This window comes from Mobula hypostoma, chromosome 11 (assembly GCF_963921235.1).
Source record: "Mobula hypostoma chromosome 11, sMobHyp1.1, whole genome shotgun sequence".
NCBI lineage: Eukaryota > Metazoa > Chordata > Chondrichthyes > Myliobatiformes > Myliobatidae > Mobula > Mobula hypostoma.
In genome coordinates, this window is record NC_086107.1 from 58,033,936 (window position 1) to 58,046,669 (window position 12,734).

Sequence of the window (12,734 nt, forward strand, 5' to 3'; positions counted from 1 at the left end):
AGCACTTGGATGAGTACATGGAAGGGCAGGGCTTAGAGCGATATTGGCTAAAGACTATTGGGTGGGATCAGTGGTCAGCATGGGCTAGTTGTGCTGAAAGCCCTGTAACCGTGCTGTCTTGCTCTTTGACCAAACAGGATAGAAAAAAGAACATTTAGGACATAGAGAATAGAGTATATTTTCAACTGATAATAGTCAAACCATAAGTTAATAGATGGAGACAAGGGCTCTAATAACCTCTTATAAAGTTAAATCAAGCAACATAGGCGACAACAGGGCTTCACTTCCAGATGAGCTCAGTGCCTTCAATGCTCACTTTGACTGTCAAAACATGGAGGAACCATTGCAATCTCCCACAGCCCCAATGATCCTGTGATTTCAGTCTCTGAGACTGACGTGCGAGCAGCCTTCAGGAGTGTGAACGCACAAAAAGTATTCGGCCCTTAATGGATATCTAACCAAGTACTAAAAGTTTGTGCTGATCAGCTGGCTGGAGTGTTCACTGAGATCTTTATCCTCTCATTTCGGCAGTCTTGAGGTACCAAGCTGCTTCAAGGAGGCTTCAATTATACCAGGCCTAAGAAGAATATGGTCTCCTGCCTCAGTGACTAGTAGCACTTATATCCATTGTGATGAAGTGTTTTTGAGAGGTTGATGATGAAATATATCAACTCCTACCTGTGAAGCAGTTTAAGAAGCAATCCAGAGCTCTTCACTCAACCCTGGAACAACTGGACAGCAAAGATGCATACATCAGAATGCTCTTTATCAACTACAGCTCAGCATTCAATACTAAAACAGGAACCTTTCAGACAGGGAGACAACAAGTCTACCTATGCAACCTGACATTTACAGAGCCATTTGCTCAACAGATTAAGACATGCAGTTAAAGAGAGAGAGAGAATAAATGCCTGGACATGTAAAAGCAATAAATCTCAGACCTATTGATGAAACCTGAAACCAAGAGAGGTTGGAAATGTACAGCAGATTAGGTAATATCTGTAAAGCAGGAGTGCCCAATCTGTGGTCCACAGACCTCTTGGTTATGGGTCTATGGCATAAAAATATTTGGTAGCCCCTGCTATAGAGAGAGGAGGACCAAGTGAACATTGCAGTGGTTAAGTTTACAACAGAATGAGTTAGTTCAAGCTAGAAAAATTATATCTATCAGACATTGATACATCTGGTATTGAGACGCGAGATGCTGCAAAATGTCTAGATGGAACATAAGGTATCGTTCTTCAAGTTTATGTTGAGTTTTATTAGAACAATGTAGATGCTTCTGTCAGGTTAGAACAGTATTGGAGAACTAAATTCACAAGCAGCTAAAAGTTCAGGATCATCTTTGCAAATCGAACAGATGCATTCTACAAAACACAACAGTTACCCAAACTTTTCAGGGTTTCTAGTACAAAGGAGATCATATTATGAGCACTTAGTAAACTGGATTGGAAGAAATGGTAGTGAATTGCTGCTTCACCTGGAAGGAATGCTTAGGTTCCTGGATGTTGGGAAAGAATTGAAGTAAAACAGCAGTTATTGCTTCTGCTGTGATGGCACTGAAAAATGCTCTGGGAAAGGACTTGTTGATAGAGATGGAATTGCAGACATGTTACAAGAGGAATAGTTTCTTCCAAATGTTGAAAGAGGAGAAGAGGGGAAAATTATTGGTTTCAGAATGTCAACAAAAATGGAGAAAAATGCAAAGAATGATTCATTAAATGTAGACGCTGATAGGATGGAAGGGAAAGCCAGTGGCTGAGATGAGAAGGGGGTGAGAGCAGACATGAAGAAACACATTTGATATGGTCAAGGGCGCTGTCAGCCGAGGTAGAATAGAAGCCATAGGAAGCCATGTAAACATGCCAAAAGGAAAGGAATGAAGTGAAGACTTTATAAATACTTTGGAAGTATACAAACCCAATGGTATAGCAGTGGGAAGGAAAGCATCACACTCTGTGAGAAAATCGTATTAAAAAAGAGTTCATGAAAGATAAATACCGAGGTATTAGGAAAAATCAAAATGGCATCTGGGAAAGCAAAAACAGAACTTAGGTAAATGAAGCGAAGTGGTAAAATATTTCACAAAATTATAAGTAAAGGCTGAAGACTGAGTTGGCAAAGGGGCAAGCTTGCCAAATGGTAGGGTCATGGTATCAAATCTGGACTTCAAGACTAATGTGGCCAGGTTCGAATCATTGCACACTTTCCATCTGTGCTGAGTTCAGCACTGAGCTAGCAACTCGACGTCGTTAAAAAAATACAGGCAAATGCTAAGGAAACAGCAAAGATGCCATCCAACAAGTTACAAGGTATGAAAGGGAGCAACAAACAACCACAGAAAGTGATCGAGAGACCATAAGGCATAGGAGCAGAATTAGGCCATTCAGCCCATCAAGTGTGTTCAGCCATTCCATCATCTCTGATATATTATCCTTCTCAACCCATTCTCCTGCCTTTTCCCTGACTAACCAAGAACCTATTAACCTCAGCTTTCAAAGTACCCAATGACCTGGCCTCACAGCCATCTGTGACAATGAATTCCACAGATTCACTACCCTATAGCTAAAGAAGTTCTTCCTCTTCTTTGTTTTAAAGGGATGTCCTTGTATTCTGAGGCTTTGCCTCCTGGTCCTTGACTCCCCCACGATTGGAAATATACTTTGTACATCCACTCTGTCTAGGCCTTTCAATATTCAACAGGTTTCAATGAGACCTCTCCTCAATCTTTTAAACTCCAGTGAGTATATGCCCAAGAGCTAACGAACACTCTTTGCATGATAACCGTTTCTTTCCCTGGATCATTCTCGTGAACCTCCTCTGGACCATCTCCAATGCCAGCACACCCTTTCTTAGAAATGGAGCCCAATACTCTGAATGTTATCTTACCAATGCCTTATAAGCCTTAACATTGCATCCTTGCTTTTATTTTCTAGTCCTCTTGAAATGAGTGGTAACATTGCATTTGACTTCCTTATTGCTGACTCAACATGCAAGTTAACCTTTAGGGAACCCTGCACTACGACTCACAAGTCCGTTTGTACCTCTGATTTCCGAATGTTATCCCCATTTAGAAAATAGTCTATGCCTTTACTTCCCTACACTATATTCCACCTGCCATTTTTTTGCTCTAATCTGTTAAAGCCCTTCTGCAGACTCCCTGCTTTCTCAACACGACCTGCCCACCACCTATCCTTATATAAGCTGCAATCGTGGCCACAAGGCTATCAATTCCATCATCCAAATCACTGATATATAACATAAAAAGAAATGGTCCAAACACCAACCCCTGCTGCACACCACTAGTCGCCAGCAACCAACCAGAAAAGCCCATCTTTATACCCACTATTTGCCTCCTGTCAGTCAGCCAATCATCTGCCCATGCTAAAATCTTTCCTGTTATACCATGATATCTTGTTTAGCAGCCTCATGTGCAGCAACTTGTAAAAGGTCTTCTGAAAGTCCATGTAAACAACATTCACAGACTCTCCCTTGTCTATCCTGCCTATTATTTTAAAGAATTCCAACAGATTTGTCAGTTAAGATTTCCTCTCAAATAAACCATGCCAAGTTTGGCCTATTTTATCACATGCCTCCAGGTACCCTGAAACCTCATCCTTAATAATTGACTCTATCATCATGCCAATCACTGAAGTCAAATGACTGGCATATAGTTTTTTGTCTTTTGCTTCCTTCCCTTCTTAAACAGTGGAGTGAAAATGCAATTTTCCATTCCTCCAGAATCTTTACAAAGTATAGTGATTCTTGAAAGATCACTATTAATATTTCCACAATCTTTTCAGCTATCTCTTTCAGAATCCTGGGGCGAAGTCCATCTGATCCGGGTGACTTGTCTACCTTCAGACCTTTCAGCTTCTTAAGCACCTTCACCTTTTTGAAGTTAACAACACTCACTTCTGCCCCCTGACACTCTTGAATTTCTGGCATACCTCTGGTGCCTTCCACAGTAAAGGCTGATGCAAAATAATTATAAAATTCATCTGCCATTGCTTTGTCCTTCAATTCTACCCCTCCAGCATAATTTTCCAGCGACTTTCCACTCTCGCCTCTCTTTTACTCTTTATATTTCTGAAAAAATCTTTTGGTATACTCCTTCATATTATAGGCCAGCTTACTTTCATGTTTCATCTCTTCTCTCCAAATTGCTTTTCTCGTTGCCTTCTGTTGGTTTTTAAATGCATTCCAGTTCTCTAGGTTCCCACTAATTTCTGCATTTTTAGCCCTTTCTTTTATTTTATGCTGTCTTTCTGATAGCAAAAGTAATAAACTATTCTTTAGTTCCAGATTTTCCAGTGAGACAGAACATTTGGATATGGCATTATATGATGGTATGGAAAATAATGTTAGTGCATTTAAAATGCACAAAGGGAATATATTAAATTACTCAAACAGAGGATAAAGTTCCTCTTCCAGCTGAATTGCACTCATGCTTTTTAAAATCATTTGAGAAAGAAAGCAAAGACAGTGCTATGTATTTAATAATTCGTTAGAGAAAGGCATTGTGTCTAAAGACTGACAGAGAGTGAACCTAAATAGAGAATAGGAGAACTAGAACATATTGTGGGAATGACAGACTACTGAGCAGCATAGGAGTGGCCAGAAAAATTTAGAATCCTTATTGAGGGAGAAAATGAAGATAAAAAAATGAATACCTTAGAGTTCAAAAGTGGAAATCTTGTGACTTATCTTATCATTACTTTTGGGGTTAACAAAGGAAATGGAAATGATTGTACACTACAGATAGTTCATCTAGATTTTCAAAAGGTCTTTGAGTAGTTACTCAACAATAGGCTAATAACTAAAGTCAGGTAATCTGGAATCAGGTGACAAATAGCAAACTGGATTGTTCGCTGGTTTGAGGATTGACTGAAAGCAAAAAATGGAAGTAAAGGTTAACCATATGCAGATAAAGAAGATAGTTACACTCAGACCATTGTTATTCAAATACAGTGGATTCTGATCAATTGGGACACATTAGGACCAGTACATTTTGGCCCAATTAACTGAAGTTTCATGGAAAGAATTAAAATGGTATAAAAAAACAAATTACTGTTTAACTGAGTTGCAAGTTACTCTTAGTAAACTCTTTTCATTTAAAATGGTGTACTTTTGACTGATTGTAAATGAACAAAATCAGTGCAGGCACCTAGTGTCGATATACAAATTTTTTGATGATAGCATCCTTCAAGTTTTCATTTTCATTGTAATAAACAAAAAGATCAAAGTAAAATGTATTATATTTTATTTTATTATGGAAGTACATATATGTCATCAAATACAACCCTGAGATTCATTTTCTGTGGGCATACTCAACAAATCTATAGAATAATAACTATAACAGAATCAGTGAAGGACCACCTAACTAGGGTGTTCAACCACAGTGCAGGTGACAGCAAACTGCAAATATAAAAAAGAAGAAACAATAATAATAGATAAATAAGCAATAAATTGGAGATATCTTCATCTTCTCTGTAATCCCTAACTTGTTGAAGTTGGGAAGTCATTTCATTTTCACTCCCAGTTGTTTCTGGCATCTCCAAGACTGAATGCATGAAAACGTGGTGAGCGAAGTTGTCTCACTGCTAAGTAGTTTGCAACAGGAATCAGTGACAAAAATTACAGCTTCTTGAACACAAACATACGTAACTGATGGTATTTAAGAACAGTTCATTTTAAGCATGGTAACACACATCAAAGTTGCTGGTGAACGTAGCAGGCCAGGCAGCATCTCTAGGAAGAGGTACAGTCAACGTTTCGGGCCGAGAACCTTCATCAAGACTAACTGAAGGAAGAGCTAATAAGAGATTTGAAAACAATGGCGTGCTGCGTTCACCAGCAACTTTGGTGTTTGTTGCTTGAATTTCCAGCATCTGCAGAATTCCTTGTGTTTACATTTTAAGCATGGTGCAGTGTTTGATGGCCACACGAAAGATGCTAGTTAGAAACTGTTCAGCAACAGTCTCCTGTCCCAATTAAGCAACATAGTGTCCCAAATAAATGAAGGGAATTCAGCTATTTTCTCAATTAGTTTTTGTTCTGAAAGAGTTGTCTCAAATAAGCGGCTGCCCCAATTAACCAGAATCACTGCAATACATAAGATACAAGTACTAAGTTTAATAATGCCAAGATGAATGGGTTAGTAATTACCGAGGAGTATATTTATAAATTTTCAGAAGGAGCAAGAGTAGAATCCAAAGTTCAGCATAGATAAGCAATAAGACAAAATATTTTGCTGAGAAAAATGAAGAGACCACTTATGATATGAAAGGCAGATGTACACTATGGTAAATGAACAAGGGCATTATGTATTCACTACAAATGCACAAATTATTGAAAGGTGTGTCACTGCTTAGCAAGGCCATAAAATGCAAATCAAACAGCTCATTTTTGGAAGGGAAGAACTGTAAGACATTGTATGCAATACTTAATATAGTTCTGGTATCCAAGTTATAAAAAAGACATAGAGTATATGTGATCAATTTTATAGAGGATTTTACAAAATCCTCAAAAAGAAAGAGGTTCTCATAACGTCTTCAGAATAGTAAAGAATTTTCAGAGAGAGTATGTGGAGTGAATGTTTCAATATGTGAAGAGCATAAGAGAGGACATCATTGTTCAAGAACACCAATAAGAATTATCCCATGGAAATCACTACCCAGATATGGTACAGATGCCTTATTAGAGGTATCTGAAGAAGTATATGAAAGAGAAAGGAGTAGATTACACAGATGGACTTGGATGAGCAAAAGGGGCTCTCATGGAGCATGAACATCACCGTGAACCTGACTGGTCTGTTTTTGTATCACGCTCTATTTCCAATAGTTCCTGTTCCAAGAACAATTTTAGTGTGTAGGATAAAAGTTAACATCATTCTGTTACCTTTTTACTCACAGGATTGCCACACTACTGCATTTGGAAAACTATGGTCTAAGTAGGAAGAGCCAGCATGGATTTGTGTGGGACAAGTCATGTCTTACTAACTTGATTGAGTTTTTTGATTGGGTGATTGAGGAAGGTATAGCTGTTGATGTTGCCTACATGGATTTCAGTAAAGGCATTTGACAAGGTTCTGCCTGAGAGGCTCATCCAGAAGATTAATGTGCATGGTATCAATGGTGAATTGGCTGTTTGGATTCAGAACTGGCTTGCCCATAGTAGACAGAGAGTGGTGGTCGAAGGGATTTATTCTAGCTTGAATTCTGTGATTAATGGTGTTCCACAGTGATCTGTACTGGGATTTCTATTGTTCATGATGTACATAAATGATCTGAATGAAAATATAGATGAGTGGTTAGTAGGTTTGCAAATGATGCAAAGATTGGTGGTGCTGTGGATAGTGTAGATGACTGGCAAAGAGTACAGCAGCACATAGATCAGTTACAGATATGAGCAGAGGTATGGAAGATGGAGTTTAACATGGCTAAATATGAAATGTTGCACCTTGGTAGGTCAAATCTAAAGAGACAGTACACAGTTAAGGGAAAGACCTTTAACAGTGTTGATGAGCAAAAGGGTCTTGGGATTCAAGTTCACAGCTCCCTGAAAGTGGTACACAGGTTGACAGGGTGGTTAAGAAGGCATATGGAATGTTGCCTTTATTATATAAAAACTCTAGTTAGGCCGTATCTCAGTATTGCTTACACTTCTGCTCCCCCCATTATAAGAAGGATGTCGAGGCTTTGGAGATGGTTTACCAGGATGCTGCCTGGATTAGAAGGGCACTTGCTATAATGAGATGTTGGACAAATTTGGGGTGTTTTCTCAGCAGCAATGGAGGCTGAGAGATCTGATAGAGGTTTATAAGATTATGAGGGCATAGATAAAGTAGACATGTAGAATCTTTATCCCAAGGTTGAAATGTCTAATAGCAAAGGACATGCATTTAAGGTGAGAGGGGATAATTTTAAAAGATATGTGAGGGGAAGGTTTTTAACACAGAAAATGGTGCCTGAAGTGGTGATACATCAGGGAATTTTAAGAGACGTTTAGATAGGCTCATGAATGTGAGGAAAATGGAGGGATATGGGTGTTGTGTAGATAGAAGAGATTAGTTTGAGCAGCCATTTGATTGTTAATTTAATTGGCTCAGCACAACATTGTGGGCTGAAGGGCCTGTTGTGCTGTTCTATGTTCTGTGTACTATGTAGAATAAATTAGTGTTGAAGATCTAACCTACTGAGCAAGTTAAATTAAATCTATTTTTAAAATATGCTTGGTTAAATTACCATTTAGCAACATTGCACTGTTTTTTAATTTAATTTAACATTTTTATCTTTCTTAAGCTGAGTGTATTGATCATGGCATCGTCTATCCTCATGGGGCAGAGTTCTCCCGGCCTGGTGTTGATTGCATCACTTGCGCATGTTTGGTAAGAGACTGAGGGCATTGTTTGCTTGTTTATCTGGAGCTGGCAAGTCACAACTTTCCAACAAGAAATTTTACAACTTCCCTTCAAAAGAAATTAAAGCTATTTATTTATGTACACAGGAACAAGATTCTTAGTGCAGCAGGGTGGGGGTGGGGGAGAAGATGATGTTAACTCATCTGCTCCAGGGTATGTCCTTTAAATTCTGTCACCAACCAAGAGCCACTGAATATTCATCACCTCAAGTATTTTAACTCTCTCATTGCATTGAAGCATCATCTGGTCTCAATGGCAGTATCAACAAAATCAGAAGTTTCTGGTACTAAAATACAATATTGTTGTCTCCATAAACTTGTCTGGTGAACAACACAGATGATAGTCCTAACTACCTGTCAGAGTAACACCTGAGGATTTCCAGTTAAATTTTACACTTCCAGGAAGGATGCAATTCTTAAGGAATCACATTCCTATTTTGTAACTTGTGTGCATGAGACGGCTGGGTAAAGGATGTCGTCTGACTTGAATGTTTCTCACAAAGTAACATGTCCTCACTGTGGATGGTACAACAGCAATGCCTTCCAGTTGTGTCAAAGCTTTTAACATAGTAAAGCATCCCTAAGTATTTCACCAGAAATAGGATTTTACTGTGCAACAAAAAGCTTCCTGCTCAATCAGAGAAATGTTTTGGGGAATACTTAAACTAAACAATATATTTGGAAAAGAAAGGCCAGAGATTAGAGACCTTGCATTGACAGCCCTGCAAATTAATATCAGATTATACCACTGTTGTTGGCCAAATCCAAGGTCCTGATGAATCACCATATTGAAGGGAGATTGAAAATCCAGCTGAATGCTGCTGCCAAAACCTCTCATTTGATGTCAGCAAGAGCAAGGAGCTGATTGTTGATTTCAGCATGAGAAAATCAGAGGTCCATAAACCAGACCTGGATAGGGTCAGCAACTTTAAATTCCTCAGTGTTGTTAACCCAGAGGATGTGTCCTGGGCCCAACACGTAAGTGCATTACAAAGAAAGCACTGCTGTGCCTCTACTTTCTTAGAGGTTTGTGAAGGTTTGTTATGTCATCTTTGATGAACATCTATAGATGTGTGGTGGGAAGTATATTGACTGGTTACCTCACGGCCTGGTATGGATACAACAATGTCCTTGAACAGAAAAGCCTACAAAAATTAGCAGACACAGCCCAGTCCATCATGGGTAAAGCCCTCCCCACCATTGAGCACATCTACATGGAGCATTGTTGTAGTAAAGCAGCACCCAGCATCGAGGATCCACACTATCCAGGCCAAGCCCTCTTCTGACTACTGCCTTTCAGGAAGGAGGTACAGGAGGCTCAGGACTCACACCACCAGGTTCAGGAACAGTTATTACCCCTCAAGCATCAGGCCCTTGAACCAGAGGGGATAACTTTATTCATCTTCACTCCCTCCATCACTGAACTGTTCCCATAATCTATGGACTCATTTTTAAAAACTCTTCATCTCCTGTTCTTGATATCTATTGCTTGTTTACTATTGTTTCTTTTTGGATTTGCACGGTTTGTTGTCTTTTGTATATTCGCTGTCCTTCCTGTTAGATGCAGACCATCACTGTGTTTGTTGTATTTACTGTGAATACCTGCAAAATTGAATCTTAGGTTTGTATATGGTGACATAGATGCACTTTGACAATAAATTGACTTTGACCTTTGAACTTTGAAAGAAGTACAATGAATGGATGTTGACAATGCTCTGTTCAGTTTTGGGGCCAAAGTAGATTTCTATTCCAAGATGTGCAGAAAACTAGCAAAAGATAAAAGAACAATTAATTCCTGATCAATCCCCTTAATGATATAAACTATGCCGATGTTCCAAATCTATTGTATGATCAGTTTATGGTAATCAGGTATCTGTTATCCTATCATCTCTCCTGTGGGCTATTTTGGAAAAGAAAATAAATCATCTACTGCTGGATTTCCTTTTAAGATTAGACGTGGGTTACTATTCTTTCTAGCTGTACAATAGCTACCAAGTTGCAGAGATAGTTCCAAACTACAATGCTTCCATTTACCCTGTGTTTCTTGGTAAATCAACTTGGCAGACATATATGGGCAGAGGTGTAACATGTCATTCTAATGTGCCTTTAATTGCTGGAAAAATTCATTAGATTTTAGCCTACCTATATTGATCGTTGAGATGATTGACCATTACACCATGGTTTAGCATCAAAATCTTTTTTCCAGGAGAACAGAATACCTAGAAGTATCGTGCCTGAACGGTTCAGAAATCTACTGTAGAATTGGTAAAGCTGTTAGCAGTTATCTTGGACATAACTGATATCCCATATCAGAAGACCTTAAAGGAGATATTCTGTGAATTACCTTAAATCTTTCTGTAATTGTGTCTCAATAAGATCCTACCAGAATGTAATATGTAATTTGTAACAAGCATCAGGATACCATTTGCTTTCCTAATTGCTTGTGTATCGGCAGGTTATCACTGTCATTTATGTACAAGGACATCTGGCTTCCAAAATTGTTCAGTTCTCATAGTTTGAATAACATCTTGTTTCTGTACGTTTTCTATCTAAGTTCTTCTCCTTTCTTCTCCTTTTTTGCCATATTTTTCCCACTCTCTCAGACTGCCTATATCAATTTGTTTAGACCTCAGAGTTTACTTTTCCAAACTCTGTGTGCCCTTTAAACAAATTCCATGCATGTTAAATAAGTCTTTTCATTAATTTCACACAGATTATACTGAGGCCGTATATGTGCAAAATCTCTAAAGTATTAACCACTCAAATTCAATGTATAACCAATAATACAATTTTAAACAATACAATAAAATCTCAGCTATAAATGTGAATTGATTATTTTTCTCTGTTTTAAGCACTAATGTTGATTGATTGTGCCCACAGAATGGTGAAGTGGAGTGCTATTACAGGCCCTGCCCACTGTTGGAATGTGCAAGGGAGGAATGGTTTCTAGAGCCAAACCAATGCTGCTTTACTTGCCGTCAAGATAAAATTGTCAGAGGTGAGCTTGGTCCTCTCGTGATATGCAAGGTTCAAGTTACTATAATACTTAAGACTGAATTATGCGGCAAAATAATGGAGATGCATAACATTTTTACATAGTCTAATTTGTTCCTTGAATCTTTTCTGTTCTCTCAATATTTCACATCGTTCATTTGTTTTCCACCTAGTGATATTGTACCCCAGCAGGTTGAGTACTGCTAACAGTGATGGTCACCAGATGACAGAGAGATCAGACTGCTCTAGAGAGTATACCAGGGAGATTTACAACAATATTGCCTAGACTGAAAAATTTTGACCATGAGGACATCTTACACAATTCAGAGTTGTTCCTTTCGTAAGTGAGGTAACTGAGGGAAGATTTAAGTGACATAGGTAAATAGGAAGAATTTATCTTTCCTTTGCAGAAGGGTCAAAATCAAGGGAATACCACTTTAAACATAAATAGGAGGGTTAAAGTGGAAAGGGTCAGAAAGTACTTTTTACTTAATGGTCGGGGTTGGAAGCTTACTAGCTGAAGGGACAGTAATGGCAGCTATCTCCTTTGGATTCAGTAAGTAGTTGGGTGTGTACTTAGCCATGAGCTACAGGACAGTGGACTTAGTGATGGAAAATGGGATATGACTGGGTAGCTCCTTTTGATTAACTCAGCCATAGCGACCTTAACTGGTTCCTGTATCAAATATTTTCTGTAATTCTTCTATGAATATTTCCATTCTGTGATTGAAGTGTTCTTCAATTAGAGAAAGTTCTTTTTTAAATAATTAATTACCTTTTTTCTTTAGATAGGTTAAGCTATTATTATTTTTATTTTTCTCATCTCAAACTAGTAAATCTCCTCTGCCATTTTGGTGTTCTCACTTCATTACTCATTTTTGGGTTTCTGTGAATGAATGCCTCTATTCTGGAGCTATTGCACTGCACTGCTGTTAATGTTGTGCAGTATATTATTATGTGTAGTTCTTCAAACGTTTCAAGTTTTCCTAAATATTGTGGTAATATAATATTGTTTAGAGAATTAATAATTTTTTGCAAATTTAGATGAGGTATTTTGTTTTGCTGTGTTGGATCTTTTTGTTGGGTCAGTGTCTACGTATTCTGTAAGTATGGTGTTAGATTTCATCTGTAAGCTCAGCTTCACCATCAGCATTCTGCAGAGGCTCTACATCTGTGTTGTTGCTGTTATCGTCAGGTTGTGGCGCAGTCATTAAAGTAATTCCGTTTTAAATAGCCGTGGCATCTTCATTATTTTCTTGTGTAACATTGTTATGGCCTTTAGGTTGGTTTCTTTCCAGCTCTTGTGCAACATCATGTTT

The 12,734-nt window shown here is 38.3% G+C and overlaps 1 protein-coding gene across 6 annotated transcripts in view; it reads left to right on the forward strand.

Moving 5' to 3' along the window:
- The window catches only part of LOC134353775 (von Willebrand factor C and EGF domain-containing protein-like), a 383,806-nt gene that overhangs the window by 294,057 nt on the left and 77,015 nt on the right, over positions 1-12,734 (forward strand). For all 6 annotated transcript variants that reach the window (XM_063062138.1, XM_063062137.1, XM_063062141.1 and 3 more), the window contains 2 exons: positions 8,304-8,389; positions 11,302-11,419. In XM_063062138.1, coding sequence (XP_062918208.1) covers positions 8,304-8,389; positions 11,302-11,419 — 204 coding nt within the window. The remainder of the gene's footprint in view (positions 1-8,303; positions 8,390-11,301; positions 11,420-12,734) is intronic.